Genomic DNA, 15,143 nt, shown 5'->3' on the forward strand with positions numbered 1-15,143 from the left:
AGAGGACAGGGCATCAGTGGGGGTCAGCTCCTCCCGCCCCTGGGGCGGGGCTGTGGACCTCAGCCCTCCCCCTGTCTCGGAAACCCAGGGGGTTGCATCCCCAGCCCCCACCGAGGCAAGCCTTGGGGTTTCCACAAGCACACAGGGGTCCCTGCGCATGCACAGGCCCTGGCGTTTCACACACACCTGACGTATGTCCTCTGCATGAATGCATGTTATTGGTGTGGGCCTCCGGATGTCCCCCGGGTCCCATTCCACAGCCCGTGTGCCTGCCGTTGGTGGGGACTGCAGTCACCAGCACGGCCCACGCGCTGCCTGGCCTTTGCACTTCTGGGATGGGGGCTGGGGCAGGAGCAGAAGAGTGGCAGCTTCCACATTCCTGGGCCATGAGTCACAGGGAGCTCCACCCAGGTGCCCCCTCCCACGTCCCCCTCCACCAGGAAGACCCCTCCTAGTAACAGGAGGTAAACTGAGGCCAGGGCGCAGGCAGCTGAATCTCCTGCCGATTCACAGTTGGCAGCCACCTAGGGATCTCAGATGTCCCCACCTACTCATGCAGGTGGGAAACGGGGTGGGGGGGGTAGTTAAAGTTAAACTCCTCCTCCTGGCTTCTGGCCTCCTGTAGCTCTCCTCTGCCCTAGAGACCCCGGCGGCTGCTGACAGCGCGGGGCATGTTCCCACCCCAGGGGCATGAGTCACGCCACCAGCCATGGGCACATATGATCTGTGAGTCCCGGTTCCCCCGCGTCATGCACACGCAGCAGCGCTGTCCCCGGCTGATCCCACATCCTGGTTATGCACATAATTTGGGGTCCACGCACAACCCCTTGTGTTCTTGCACATAAGGCATGACCATGCAAACATGTTTCCATGTGTGCACACGCACACACACACCTCCATGCCAGTTTGCACACACACACACACGTGTGAGCTCTATGCACACACTTCCACAGCCATGTGCACAGGCACACGGCCCCATTTTCATGTTCACACAGGCATGGTCCCCAGAAACCTTGTTTCTCCATCTCTGTACCCACGAGTCCCCTGCCCACGGGCACACATGTGCACCACACCTGGCAACGTACACACACATCCAGTCCCCGCTTCCCCCCTCCCTAGCTCTGAGCCCCGGGGATCTGGGCCAGGCGGGCGGGCTGGAGTCTCTGCCAGGGCGGTCCCCTTCCGCGCCCGCGCCGGGCGGCCTCCAGGTGCACTGTCCCTGCCCCCTCCTGGCCGGCCGGGAGGGGCCGGTAATTACGCAGCCCCGGGGTTCCCCCCCACCACGCGCCTTTCATCCCGTCCACGCCCGACCCGAGCCCAGACGCTCATTACCGCCTCCCGCCCGGTCATTAGCCGGGGTCTGGGGAGGACCCGGCGTCCGGCGGGCCCGACCCCGCGGGAAGGACAGAGGGGGCGGTGCGGGAGCAAGGAAGCCCCGCCCCCGTCTCCGTGGCAACGCCGGCGCAGCCCCGGGGGTGGTCTTCGGCGGGCGCCCGGGGAGGGGAGTCTTGTGAGTGTGCAGACAGGGATCTCCGGCCTAAGCCCCGTCCCGCCGGGCAGGCGGTGAGCCCGCGTGTCCCGGCCGTGAATAGCAGCCTCGCCCCCGCCCGCGGCTATTTTAAGTCCCCTCCTCGCCGACCACCCCCAGCGCCCGGGCGGAGACGCGAGGGCGGGCCTGAGGGCGGGACGGGAACCCCCTCCCACGCTGGTGCTCGCGGCCGTCGGCTGGATGGCGGGGCGGGACCGGGAGCCCCCGGCCAGGCTGACAGCGAGGCCGTAGCTCCCCCTTGTGTCCGCGGGAAGAGCGTGGAGTCGCGGCCGAGGGAGCTGGCACCACCTTCTAGGGAGGAAGGTGGTGCCAGCCCCCTGAGACCAGCCACCCATCTCGCCCCTCACGGGTTCACAAGGTCCTAGGTACACACCGAGTCACAGGGACACGCCGACGTCGGTAGCCGCAGAAACACAGGTGCGCAGACAGGTAACACATCTGAGACGCAAGCACACAGTTCCCACACAATGTCCGGTGCAGGCGCACCTGGAGACAGATATCCATAGGTAAAGGTATGGTATCCATACGTATCCATAGGTAAAGGTCCACACCGTGATGGGAACCCAGGACAGTCGTGGGTACGCATGGAGCCCCGTACCCAGCAACAGGCTCGTAGTAAGTACACGCTTGATAACTGCTGGTGGAATGAATGAATGAACCAGAGAACTTCACAAAACCAGGAGAAGGCAGACTAGGAACCACAGAACAGTGAGGGCGGGGACGGGGGGCGGACAAAGAGTGATGAGGGGCCCCGGTGACTGCAAGGACCCCTTCGCCTGGTCTGGGGACAGGAGCCGCCGACCTGACTTTGCTGGGGGAGCAGATCAGAAGGGAGGGGATTACTCCAGGGCTGGGCATGCCTGGCCCCAGGCCCCCTGCATGGGCCCCGGCGGGAGGGCGAGAGCTGAATGCTGATTCTCTCTGCTCCTTTTAGTAACCGCCCAGCGTGAGTGGCTGACGCAGCAGCGGGCTGCGGCTGATGGGGAGTTGTATGGGGGGGCTGTGGCGTGGGGGGACGAGGTGCGGACACGGCTGCCATGAGTCATGAGCTGCTGCCTGGGGGAAGGGGTCCTGAGCCCGAGGAGGGGTCCCAGCGGCCTTTTCACAGGAGACAGTGTCCATGCTCTCTTTCCTACTGCGTCAGCTAGACCCACCGAGTCTGGGGCCTGGAGTGGGGCTGGAACTTTCCTGGGGTAGGCAGCAAAACAGGGGTCTCTGTTCTCAAATCGTCCTAACTTTTTTGGCCGCGCCGTGCGGCATGCGGTGGCCTAGTTCCCCAACCAGGGATGGAACCCACGCCCCCTGTATTGGAAGCTCGGAGTCTTAACCACTGTATAGACAGGGAAGTCCCTCAAATTCCCCCTAACTTTTATGCAGAAGGTATGCCCTTTGAAGACTTTCTGGGGCAGGGGTATAGCTTGGGCCTCTGGTCTGGGCAGGCAGGGGTCTGCACTAGCTTCTTCCACCCATGGAAGGGTCCAGGGCCACAGAAGGTAACGTAAGCCAAGCCTGGGCAGGGGGAAAGGGGTGACCACAAGAGGGGCTCCCAGGAACAGCCTTGGGGGTGAAGATCTCTGCAAAGCTGGTTCTTCCGATAGCAGAGGTCTCAAGGACCCCCAGACAGAAAAAAGGTGCAGGGGGAGGAACCAAGTGGGTTCTGGGTGTGCTGGTGGGCGGCTGGAGCACAGCAGTGAAAGGGAGATGGGGGGCTGAGCTGAATTTTGGGGTGCAGTGGAGACTCGAGAGTTGGGCACAATGATGGGTTTGAGAGTCCAAGTCGAGGTCAGCCTGAGGTTTAGAGCTGGGATGCAAAAAGTGTCTGGCCAGGTGACTGTGGGGTGTGGGTGCTGCACCAAACTGGGTGAAGTCTGGACTGGGGTGGGAGTTAGGTGTGGTTGCGGGTTGGGATTCGTAGGCAAACTGGGTTGGGTGAAGTTGCGGTGACCCAAGGTTGGGAAGCAGGAAGAATTGGGATCGTGGAGAATATTGGGGTCCACATAAATGGAGTTGCCTCAGTGTTAGGGTTTGGGCGGGCCTTGGGGCGGATCACACGAAGTGGAGCGTTGGGGTTCTGAGAGTTCTGGGGTGTCGGTTATGTTGGCAAGTACATAATGACTGATATCGGGGTTCACATGAAGTTGGAGTGTCCGAGAACTGGATCTCGGGTGGGTGTGGGGACCTGGGTGAGGTCGGTAAGTCGCCGACTGCGGGAGCACCGCAAAGGTCTGGGTTCCAGCGACTCCCAGAAGGTTCCCAGGAGGCTTGGGCCACTGGCAGAAGCCGCCCGAACCCCTTTGTTCTCCGCCACAGGCCGGGGGGGGGGGGGGGGCGGGCGCGCGGAAGTGGGTCAGCTCCGCCCCGCTGAGCACTGGCCCCGCCTCCCGCGCGCGGGCGGGGGACTGCGGACCATGCGCGCCCCCGCCGTACACTGTGCCCCGCGCCCGCTCGCGGGAGGGGGCGGGGCCTGTACAGACCCGGCCCCCAGCTCATGAATATGAGGCACAGCCACGGCCTCCAGGGCTTCGAATTGGCCGGCGCGGGGCGGAGGGGCGGGCTCGGGGGCGGGGCCTAGCGAAGAAGTACATAAGGCGGGCGCAGGGCGGCCCCCCCGTCACTTCGTGCGTTAGGAAGCTCGGGTCGTTGTGCTGTGCCGTGTTCCCGCCTGCGCCAGGGACCTGCCCGACTCAGTGGTGAGGGCCCTGGCGGCACCGGCTCCACGGGCCCGGGGCGGCGGGCGGCCTGCGGCCGGCCGGAGGAGGCGGGGCGGCGGCGGCACGCCCCTGGGCGGGGGCGGTGCCGGGGCGGGCCCGGGGTGTAGTCCGCCCCGCCGGCGGCGAGGGGCAGCGGAGACCGGGCCGAACCGCGGTCGGAGGGCATCCCCCGTGGGTCAGGGTATTCGCGAGCGGGACACCGCCGCAAAATGGCGGCCGCGAGCGCGAAGCTGCGCCCTGCGAAATGGCGGGAGCGCCTAGTGCCCGGATGGAGTGGCGCGGGGCGCATGCGCGCGTGGGTGGGGCCAGGCTGGGGCTCCTCCCCGATTTCCCGTTGGAGTAGTGCGAGGGCGACACAACCCCGGTGCCACCCCCAACGCCCTAAGTTTGCGTCCCAGTTGCGTGGCTGCAGGGCGCCTTCTGGCCTGTGTTTCGGGGCCATTCAGCGGAGGCTACCAGCCTGTAAAGGGTCGGTATAAGCACCGCCTCGCTTTGATATCCCGGCGCAGAGTCCCCGCCCCGCTTGCACAGCGCCCAGCAGTGGACCAAGCACGTTGCCACTCCGCCCGCCCCGCGACGGTCGGGTTAGGAGTTAGCCCCCCGCTGTTTGCAACGGGCAGAAACCAAGGTGCACTCAGCCCGTGACGATGGTGGTCGATACCTGCCTTCAGGGTGCAGCCCTAAACGTCCCACGAGGGCGTCCCGTGGCTGGAGTTTTGGGGCCCCACAGCCAGGCAGCACTGAGGAGTACTGCAGAACCGCGGTGTGGCCCCAACTTTCAGGGACCCCCCCCAGTCTGGGGAGCGGAGTTGGCCCAAACACAGAAAAGCGGCCAGGGACCCAAAGTGATACAGGAATTAAGGATTTGTTTGAATTAAGTCCTGGGTGTGGGCTTGGGATGGTTAAAGGGCAGAAAAATAGTTTCCTAACGTTTCCCCCCGAAACGTGTTATTTGTATAAAGTAAAGTGGGGGGGGGGCGTTGAGTCTCAAAGCCCCTGCAGGACCTCTGAGGCTTTTGCTGATGTTTGTCACAGGCCGCCATGGCATCAGATGAAGGCAAGCTTTTCGTCGGAGGGCTGAGTTTTGACACCAACGAGCAGTCACTGGAGCAGGTCTTCTCAAAATATGGACAGATCTCAGAAGGTGAGGCTGGTGCCAGACTGCTGGCTGAGTGAGGTTGCTCACGGGGAGGGCTGGGTGCTGACCACGGACCTCTCCCCTGCACAGTGGTGGTCGTGAAGGACAGGGAGACCCAGCGATCGAGGGGCTTTGGGTTTGTCACCTTTGAGAACATCGACGATGCCAAGGACGCCATGATGGCCATGAACGGGAAGGTGAGGGCCGGCTGCTCTGGGGTTCAGTGGGTCCGGGCTGCAAACCGAGGGCGGGAAGTGCAGAGGCTAACCGTGTCCACTTCTGTTCTCCAGTCTGTGGATGGGCGGCAGATCCGGGTCGACCAGGCTGGCAAATCGTCTGATAACCGATCCCGCGGGTACCGAGGTGGCTCTGCCGGGGGCCGGGGCTTCTTCCGCGGGGGCCGAGGCCGGGGCCGTGGGTTCTCCAGAGGTGAGTGCCACTTGCAGGGACAAGGTGGGGGCACTGCTGCAGGAGCTGACACTCACTTCTCCTTTCCGTCCCGTCTGTAGGAGGAGGGGACCGCGGCTACGGGGGGAGCCGGTTCGATTCCAGGAGTGGGGGCTATGGAGGCTCCAGAGACTACTACAGCAGGTACGGGCGGCGGTCCTGCGCAGGGGGGCCTGGGAGGCTCTGTGGGGACGCTGGCACGGGGACTGGTGAGAGTCCCCCGAGGTGGCCCCCGGCGCTCAACTGTGTCCTTCCTGCAGCCGGAGTCAGAGTGGCAGCTGCGGTGACCGGAGCTCAGGCGGGTCCTACAGAGACAGCTATGACAGTTACGGTAAGCGGCGCTCCAAGGGCCTGTGGTGGGAGCTCAATGAGCCTCGGTGCCCTCTGGGCAGTGCTCAGACCCGGTCACTATGTTTGCCCCGTAAGGGACGAGACTGTCCTCTTGGGTTTCGGTGCCAGCAGCCACTTCTGCCACAGAACGTAAAGGCAAAACCAGGCTGACCAAGGAGGAAAGGGAGAGCGAGGGCCCACCGACCAGAGCAGGCCGCATCCGTGCATGTGGGCCGTGCCCGCCACCCTCGGCCATGGGGGGGGTTGGTCGCTCCCGAGCCCCCAGGGCTGAGCCCCCAGGTTTGGGCCGGGAGTGGAATGCTGCCTCTCGTCGCGTGCTTCAGCGCCTTTACACTGTGCCTGCTTCTTGTTCTCAGCTACACACAACGAGTAAAAATCCTTCCTGCTCGAGATCGTCCTTCCAATGGCCGTATATTTAAAGATTTTGGGAGCTCCGCTGAATCGTTAATGTGTAGTGATCACACCTCCTTGTACCCACTTTTTTGTAGTCTTATTGGTTCTGATCTTGTCAAACACAGCCTGACTGCTTCTGGCCCCCAGATGGCCTCGTTATTACACTTTGCTTTTTAAGGAAGCGCTGTCAGTTTTTAAGACTCTTAAAAACGTTTTGAAGAGCACTTCCAGTTTTACTTTTACCTTTTTACCGTGAGCCAAGAGTTTTTTTTTTTTAGAAAATCACCAGGGGTTGTGAGAGTTTTGTTTTTTTGTTTTCGGTTGTGTTGCTTTTTTTCTTTTTCATTTCAGTGGGGTCGGCCCCATGAAGTTGGGTGCCCCGAGTCACTTCTCTTTGAGATTGAACAGACTCTGAATCTGCTCTTTGTCGGAAGCTGAGCAAGTTGTAGCTTTTTTCCAACTCGGTGTCACGTTTCTGAGTGTAGCGTGGTAGAACCGTGCGGGCGGCAGCAGAGCACCCGGGCTGCCCTGGCCCGGCCCGGGCCCCCACCTGTCCTGTGGGACCCACAGTAGACTTGCAGACATCCCCGAGAGGTTCTTGAAAATGTGTATTTATATTGTCCTTTTTTGCCGGAAGACGTACGCATATCCCGTCAATGTTGTATCTGAAGTGGTGAAGGAGTTCTTGTACGCAGTTTTCTTTGGCTTCACGAAGCCGATTAAAAGACCATCTGAATGAACCTCGCTCTGACCATCTCCCTTTGATTGCACCACACGCGCCCTGCAGGGGCTCGAGGCAGGCAGACTTGAGCAGAGAGGGCAGCTAGAGGACTAGGTTTGCAGTCCCTCCCGAGGCTGCCACAGCTAGAGGAGAAAGGCAGGGTCAGTGACGCTGGCTGGGCCCCTGTGACAGCCGACAGCCACCGGCCCCAGTTAGGCAAGCAGGTGGGTGACGGGAGCGGGCTCTCGGACCGCAGGGCAGCCCCGGAGCGCTTCTGGCCGTTGCAGCTGGAAGGCTCGATGGGGCGGGCAGCCTAGCAGGGACGGTGGACACGCGGGCGCCCGACGCTGACCTTGAACCCCTTAGTCTAGTAGCAGGCCAGAGAGCAGACACAGGCAGGGTCCCCGGGTGACCACAGACTGACCGGCTCATTAGCTAGCTCTGCTGTTGCTTTACAAGTTCTGAGCGTTCTCTGCTAGCCTATGGAAGCTGCAGCCCCTCGGAGGACAGAAGTGTTGTGCGCCCAACAGAAACCTCTGAGACGCAAGCTGCTCCCTGGGCTAGCTCATATGTGGAGATAGTCCTGTAATTCGAGGTAACTCCTTTTGCTCGTCCGCATCCCTCCTCTTGTTGAGAGCTCATTTGAAAGTAAAGTCGTGTACCCGGGGAATGTTCCTTTGACTTTTTCGCTTTTCGATTTTTCTTTTTTTTAAAAAAAAAAATCAAGCTAGAACTAAAGGCAGACCCCGGCCGTTTGCCCTTCCCCGCCTGCAGCCAGGCGAGCGGCCCGGGCAGTTGAGCAGGATTGGAGACAACCAAACGCCCCGCCTTTTGGAATTTTTTGTTCATCAATTGACTGTCTTTTCCAGACCTCTTTGAGTCACAGTCCTAACTAGCTCTCTCTGATGTCTGTTGCTGCCATGAGTTTTTTCTCAGAGCCCGCGCCGATTTCTAAGCAGCTCCATCCCAAGTGGGTAGCTGGCTCTGCTTAAGAGTACAAAGTGGCCTGGCCCATCTGAAAGGCGCAGGCCCGCCCTGGGCATGCTGGCCCGTGGCGGGGCCTCTTGGGTTGGCCCCGATGACTAGCTTGAGACCCTCCTAGGAGCTGTGGATGGTTTCGGGGGAGTCGGGGAGGGGCGGCTGTGAGCTCAGCCAGGGTGTCAGGGTTAACACTCCTTTGCTTTGGCAGGTTGAATGGAAGCCAGTGCGACCCGGAAGGGTGACCCGAGAGCAACAATGACCTGGGGGTCACTGCCCCAGGAGGAACTTCACCTGGGAGCAAGAGCCAGCGGCACAGCTGCCTGCCCTTGCAGCCCGTCACCTGTAAGTGCTTCTCGGCGGGGGAGACATGTAGCCCTGTGGCCCTGGCCCTCGCGGTGGGTTCTTCCCCGTCCTGGCTGTGTGACCCCTGTCGGGGGCAGCGTCTTCATCTCCTGCTCGAGCAGCCCTCGTGTCCCCCCTCTCACCTCTCCCGTCTTCCCAGCAGGTGCTTCACTGGCGAGGTTGGGGTGCGGGGCTTCAAGGTGCTCCAGGAGGATGGGCGTGTGGCGCTGGCACGGCGGCCAGTCCTCACTCGTGATGTGACAAGACAAATGTGGAAGGTGCATTTGAATAAAGGGATGGTGTGTCCACCCACAAATCTGAGTCTGGTGTGGGGTGCGTCGTGGAGGGCGGACACTGAGCTTCAGCCTGAGGCCTGGCCAGAGGGGCTGTGGCGGGGAGTCCACTAGAGATAGCCTTCTCTTGGGGCCTTCGTTCTGGCCACGAGCTGGATCCGGACCCGGAAGGCCAGGCGGCAGTTCATTGCGCTCCCCCTGGGGCAGTTCTCTCAGGCCGAGGGAGCCAAGGAGGAGGTGGTCCCTTGGCGGCGCGTCCCCCAGCGCCAGGCAGAGGCCTTGTCAGAGTAACCCCGGGCACCTTCAGCTTGTCCGCCCCCCGAGCCGGCCTGCCTTGCCAGGCAGTTTGTCTCCAGGCCTGGTCTGGGGGTGCAGAACGTTGGGGCTGAGCCCCGGTTCCAGCTGCCTTGGGCTCTAGGCGGATTACCTCAAGTCTCAGCAGGGTGCGGCCGGGTGAGGTCCAGGTCACCGGTACCCCCCTTTTCCCACGGGGTGTGTCTGGTCCCTCCTGGCCCCCGCCACAGACGGGAGGGCCAGGGACACCGGGGGCCACCTTGCTGGTGTCACCGAAGCCCAGGGCGACTGGGGGCGGGGACGCGAGAGTTACAGGGCCCAGGTGGGAGGGAGGCCCGCAGGGCACGGTCGCGCCTGTCCCCTCATCGTAGCCCCCCTGCGGGGCGGCCGCGGTGCTCACGCTCTGGGCAGGGGATACAGAACTGCGGCTCCGAGCCTTCGGGGGCGGGGTGCGCGCGGAGCCGGCGGGGCGCGGGGTTCCTCCCCACTTCGGGTGAAGCGAGGTGAGCGGCCGGGGGTGGTGGCGCGCCGGGCGTTTCCGAGAGCCAGGCCCCGCCCCCGCGGGCCATTGGCTGGCCCCGCCCCCGCGCCAGTGAGTGACTGCTCCTCGCGGGGGCGGGGCGCGGCTACCGCTTCCGCTGGGCTATGGGGCTGAGTGTGCTGCCGCCGCGGCTCCTGCTGCTGTCGGCGCTGCTGCTGCCGGCGCGGCTGTGCGGTGCCGAGGACGCCGCGCCCCCGTCGCTGCGCCGCACGCAGGCCACGCTCTTGCCGCAGCCCGCCGTGACGAACGGGAGCCAGCCGGGCGCTCCGCACAACAGTACACACCGTTGGCCGCTGGGCTCGCCGGACTCGCCGCTTCTGCGTTCCCTCTACGTGGTCACGGGCCTCATCGTCCTGGCCGTGCTATACTTCCTTATCCGGGCATTCAGGTGCGTCAGGCGCACGCCGCCGCCGCCGCCGCCCTGGCGCGGCCAATCGGCGCGCGCCTTGCGCCCCAAGTGTTGCGGCGCGAGAGCCCCGCCTCTCCGGCGCGGTGCGCCATCGTCACGTGGGTGGGGACGTGGGGATGAGTGGGTGGGGTCAGGCAATCACGTGACGCGCCGCTCCTTCGGGATGTTGGGGTCGGTTTTCTAGACGCAGCCACCGAGACTAGAGGTTGCGGGGTGATGAGGGCACCGGGAATTCCCGGGACCCTCTGCGGCTCCCCCAGCCCGGTGACGACGAGCGCAGCGCTCAGTAACCCAACTTGCATCTGCCTCGCAGGCCTGGCCGCAACCTTCCCTGTAGTTAACGCCCACAGCGTGACCAGGGCCTGGCGGGAGCCTGCCCCCGCACCTTGCTCCTCCTGTTGCTTCAGCCCAGAGTTGGCCGTGATCATCAGTGTTTAGGTTCTGCACACGCTCTCCCCAAGAGTTGAGGACCCCCTTGTCTTCCCCGCGGCATATGCCCTGCCTCCTGCAGGCCCGTGACCCCCTCCTCAGGCTCCTGTCCTCCCCGTTTGGCCTCCTCTCTGGGGCTGATCTCCAGAGGGCTTTTGTCACGCAGAGCTGATCATATCAAGATGTTCTGAAGGGGCCTTTTCTGTCTTGCATTGACACTGCTGTGGGTACACAATGTTCGTCTCCCATCTGAATACGTGTCACATCCACCACAGAGGGTCCCGTGCTTTCCCTGGTGGTGGTCAGGAGCCGGGGCTTCTGCCCGTGACAGCCTTCTACTTGATGTCTTTGGCAAACTTTCTCTAAGGCTCAGTCGTCTCATTAGTAAAATGGAATTACAGCGCCCCCCTCCCAGGGGTCCTCGCCCAAGGGCTTACGCCCTGGGGGCCTGCCAAGGGAGATGTCCACAGCAACTGATGATGATTGTGACCATTATGAGAAGAAACGCAGTTGGAACCGGAAAGTTCACAGCAAGACTCTGGGAGTCGAGCAGACGAGCATTATCGGAGAAGGTGGGAAGCAGGGCAGGGTGTCAGCAGCTCCACCGAAGGGCTATGAGAGGGCCTCTGAGCAAGCCTGGGTCTGCTTCCAGATTGAAAAAGCCGCAGCGGAGGAGGTACGGGCTCCTGGCCAACACCGAGGACCCCACCGAGATGGCATCGCTGGACAGCGACGAGGAGACGGTCTTTGAAACAAGGAACCTGAGATGGTAGGGCAGCCCTCCACACACCTTCAGGGGCTCCTTGGGTTGGGGGGTGGGGTCAGCAGGCCAGAGAGTTAGGAAGACTGTTGGCCAGTAAGGTCCTCAGTGCAGTCAGCACGCAACAGTGGCTGGGCCTGGCTTTGCCGTCGCAGGCTGTGTGGCCTCGTCCCAGGTACGTCCATCTCCCAGCCTCAGTTTCTCATTTCTTTAAGATGGGAACGGGCTGCAGTGCTTGAGTCAGTGGGCACTTGCTCTGGGCCTGACTCTGAAGGCCAAGATCTCAGTGTCAGAGATGGAGAATGAACTGCGAGGTGCTAGCAAAGCTGTGGGGGGGGTGGGTCAGAGACGGTCTCTCCACAGCCCCAGCCAGGGGTAGAGCATCCCAGGCAGAGGCAATGGTAGAGACAAAGAAAGAGGGATGACAACGGCAGTGACCCAGTGGCCACTGGGCGCAGGGCCAGCGACAGGGCCTGAGCGGGGAGGGATGGCCTGTTTAACCCCAGCTTGTCTGGGGCTCAGGCACAGTAGCTGAGAGACCACAGGACGATTCTGACTTTCCAAGCCCCCGAGGGAGGTGTGGGTATGGCCTGGGAATCCCTCTGGTCTCAGGTGTCTTCTGGCTGGGGCACCCCTTTCCCCCAGGTAGGGAGTTGGCAGGGCCTGCAGGCTGGGGGTGGGGGCTGGGCAGGTTAGAGGCACAGGCACAGTGGGGCGGGGGTGGGGCGGGGGCAGGGTGGGCTCCCCACCCAACACTTTTCACCTCCTACCCCTCGTTTCCAGATGTACAGGTCGGGAAGGCAGCATTTCCAGCGGCCCTGTGGGAAAGACAAGAGACAGGGCCCCTCCCAGTGCTTGGAATGCCCTGCTGATTTTCCTGCCACCAAAGAGCTTGTGTGGAGCCTGCCCGGCCTGCCAGAAGCCGCCCCAGCCCTGCCCCCGGACAAGACCGCCCAGGATACCGGCTGGAAGCCAGAGGGTCCCCGGCAGCAGCACGCAGAACTCTGAGGTCCCCTGGCCACGTTGTGACTTGTGCCGATCACCCTTCCTGGTGGGGATGCGGCAGCCCCAAGCTGAGGCCTGGTAGGCGGGTGGGCTAGGGGGCCTGTCTGGGAGCACCGTATCCCTGGGCTGAGGACAATAAAGGCAATCAGTGGTTCTGTAGCTGGTACCCAGCTCCACAGTGGGCCAGACCCAGCGCTCTGGCTCACAGGTGGGGGGTGGGCAGCAGACCTGGGCTCCATGTGGGCCTTAGTTCTCACACCTGTGACCATTTGGTCCCATCCTCAGGTGTCCAGAGGGTCCCGTGAGGAATCCCACAAAGGAGACAAAGAGATGGGGGAGAACTACTCCCACTTGCCTGGAAAAAGACCCTGCCAGTCATTGTTGTTGAGCCCTGGGAGAACTCCTATTCATCCAGCAAAGCTCCTGCTCAGGGCTCCCCTGTCCATAATGCCTTCAGCCTGGGGCCCCTAAAGTTCATGCTCTCTGCCTCACCACACTCACACCACTATTTCGGGGGTGTTTCCTAAGGAACCCCAGGCTGTAGTGTATGGGTCTGGAGCTTTCTGCAGCCTGAGGCTCGCTGTGCTCACCCTGCCTCTCCCCCATCAGCCTCTTGTGGAATCACTGATGAACCTGATCCCCCATCCCAGGAAACCTATTCTGGCACTCAGGCCTCCGTTCTGGCCACCTGAGATCCATCGTGGGTACCTGAGTCCCACTGGGGCACCTGACCCTCATCCCAGGCACCCCAGTCCCATGGGGGTTACCTCAGCCCCCATCCTGATCACCTCAGCCCTATCCCCGGAATGTGAACCCCTTTCAGGCACCATAATCCCCTTGGGGCAATCGACCCCCACCCTGGGCACCTAACCCCTTTCCCACCTGAGTCCCATCCTGGGCACCTGCACCCCATTGGGGTGCCTCAGTCCTCATACTGGCCATCTGAGTTCCATACTGGGCACCTGAGTCCCATCGGGGTACCTCAGTCCCCATCCCTGGTGAGGGGCTTGATGAGTTCCTCTGTGGGCCTTGTTTCTAGGCGGAGTCCAGCTCTGGCCTGTTCCCCCCGCCCCCCGCCCGCACCCTGTCATTGTGGTCCTGGAGAGTGGGAGAGGTGGGGCTGGCCCGTGGCTGCCCACAGCCTGAGGTCTCCCCGGGCTGCTGGCTGGAGGCACCAAGGCCGTGTCGTTAGGAGGAGCTGCCACCAGGTGGCAGCCTTGTGCTGCCCGGCCTGTACCATGCTGGCCTGTGGTCCCGGCGTGGCCTGAGGGGGCCCTGTTTCGCACACCTTCTCAACCCCGCCTTGTTGCCATGTCCACCATGGGATGGTCCCAGCCTGCTGCCCACTCAAGACCCATCAGCCCCTGCGGCCCGTCTACCTTGCAGTCCTGCTCATCCTCCTGGCTCAGCCTGAGCCTGGGTTCCTGCAGAAGAACTGTCATGGTCAGCTGGCCACCCCTCTCTCCAGCCGGGGTCCTCTGCGTTGGCCCCCAGTTGGCTTCCTTGGGCATCTCTGTTGGCAGCCCCCGACCCTGCCCCAAGTCTGCTCACACTTCCTCTTCCCCCTCTGGTGCCCAGCTGCCGCCTCCAGGAAGTCCTAACTGCCTTTGCCACCCCCATTCTTTGGGAGGGTCCTGTACGGAGTGGCGAGCCGGTCCCCAGAAGCCAGGGAGGGTTGAGGAAGTGAGGCCAGAGTCCCTGGGAGGCCCTGAGATGTCACGCCCCCTGACCCCCGGGCTCTGGCCGCCCTTTCTCCCTATCTGTTCCCCCTGTGGGTCTCTCTCCACGCATCTCTTTTTGTCTCTACGTCTCTGTCTGAACCTCTGCTCGTCTCCCTGTTGGTGTCTCTCTCTATTTGCACTGCCTTTCAGCCTCCATGGGTTTCTGTCTGTCCCTCTGTCTCCGTGTCTGACCCGCTGGGACACGCTTTTTTTTGGGGGGGGGGACACGCTTTTAACAGGCGCTCAGACACCGTCCACGGCCCGCCCCCAGCCCCCACCGCGTGATCTGCGCCCCTTTCCCACAGCTCTGAGCGATTTCTCGAGCTTCAAAAGGCACATTAATTACTCTAATGAGGTCAGGAGAGACCCGGCGCTCTGCCATCCGGAGCCGGGAACTCACCGCGCGCCCCCGCAGCCCCGCGCCTCCTGCCCTCCCCCTCGGGTGGGGGGAGCCCCGCCCGCTTCCCGGCCCCTGCGCCTGTCAGCGCCGTCCACGCGCGCACCGCAACCCCGGCGCTAGTGCCGAGTAATTGGCAGCCCCCGCCAAGGTTAATGCACTATTAGCGGGAAGTTCTCGGCGGCTAAGAGCCGGGAGAGGGGCCTGTCAGCGCGAGATGAAAGGCCCCCGGGCCCGGATGGCTGGAGGGCCGCGTGTGCGTGTGCGTGTGCATGCTCGGGAGGCCTTCCTGCACCTTCTCCGCACTCACACACGGGCACAGGCATGACACGGCTGCGAGGACAGGCGACACGGCCGCCAGGCGTGCGGGACGGACACAGAGCACAAGCCCACACGCGCGCGCACACGGGTGTCGCCCGCAGCGGGTCCCAAGCCCGCGCCGGGTGAGGGTGCGCAGACCAACAGCCCGGCGCCCTCGAGGCCCCTCCCACCACTTCCGTCCCCCAGCCCCCACCCTGGGAGTGCCCACTGGACACGCAGCAAAGCAGCCTCTTCGGCCCGGGGGCCACGTTGGGGTCTCTGTCTCCCGGGAGGCTCGCTGTGCGGCTAGACGGCCCCGCCCCCAACCTCGGTTCTCCGTCTGGGGACTGGGGCCGGGAAG

General features: G+C 63.1%; 2 protein-coding genes across 8 annotated transcripts; both read left to right on the forward strand.

Moving 5' to 3' along the window:
* Window positions 1–2,093: 2,093 nt before the first annotated feature.
* Window positions 2,094–8,937, forward strand: CIRBP (cold inducible RNA binding protein). 6 transcript variants are annotated; one of them, XR_013810880.1, is made up of 9 exons: window positions 2,094–2,164; window positions 5,296–5,404; window positions 5,489–5,595; window positions 5,689–5,827; window positions 5,908–5,989; window positions 6,106–6,176; window positions 7,790–7,905; window positions 8,500–8,633; window positions 8,794–8,937. XR_013810880.1 is itself a non-coding variant. In XM_079704054.1 (8 exons), exons 1-7 carry the CDS (start codon window positions 2,105–2,107, stop codon window positions 7,897–7,899), a joined length of 678 nt encoding a protein of 225 aa, XP_079560180.1. In that variant the 5' UTR covers window positions 2,094–2,104; the 3' UTR covers window positions 7,900–7,905; window positions 8,500–8,787. The 6 variants fall into 6 exon arrangements, 2 of the variants coding, with proteins under 2 accessions (XP_079560180.1, XP_079560181.1); XR_013810881.1 differs by having other exon boundaries at window positions 8,797–8,937; XR_013810883.1 differs by lacking the exon at window positions 2,094–2,164 and adding an exon at window positions 4,187–4,239 and having other exon boundaries at window positions 8,797–8,937.
* A 928-nt stretch (window positions 8,938–9,865) lies between these two features.
* Window positions 9,866–12,516, forward strand: FAM174C (family with sequence similarity 174 member C; the record flags this gene model as incomplete). 2 transcript variants are annotated; one of them, XM_079702838.1, is made up of 3 exons in its annotated part: window positions 9,866–10,149; window positions 11,252–11,368; window positions 12,143–12,516. In XM_079702838.1, coding segments are annotated over 3 exons (402 nt in total). The 2 variants fall into 2 exon arrangements, with proteins under 2 accessions (XP_079558964.1, XP_079558963.1); XM_079702837.1 differs by lacking the exon at window positions 12,143–12,516 and having other exon boundaries at window positions 11,252–11,372.
* Between the last annotated feature and the right edge of the window lie 2,627 nt (window positions 12,517–15,143).

The sequence above is a fragment of the Hyperoodon ampullatus genome (genome assembly GCF_949752795.1).
Source record: "Hyperoodon ampullatus genome assembly, chromosome: 4".
NCBI lineage: Eukaryota > Metazoa > Chordata > Mammalia > Artiodactyla > Ziphiidae > Hyperoodon > Hyperoodon ampullatus.

Bases quoted from the DNA above. Each gene is read 5' to 3' on its own strand.
- CIRBP (XM_079704054.1), top strand. From the start codon at position 2,105: ATGGGAACCCAGGACAGTCGTGGGTACGCATGGAGCCCCGTACCCAGC. The intron at 2,165-5,295 runs GTAAGTACACGC...TGTTTGTCACAG, and splicing joins TACCCAGCAACAGGCTCGTA to GCCGCCATGGCATCAGATGA. The intron at 6,177-7,789 runs GTAAGCGGCGCT...GTTCTCTGCTAG, and splicing joins AGACAGCTATGACAGTTACG to CCTATGGAAGCTGCAGCCCC.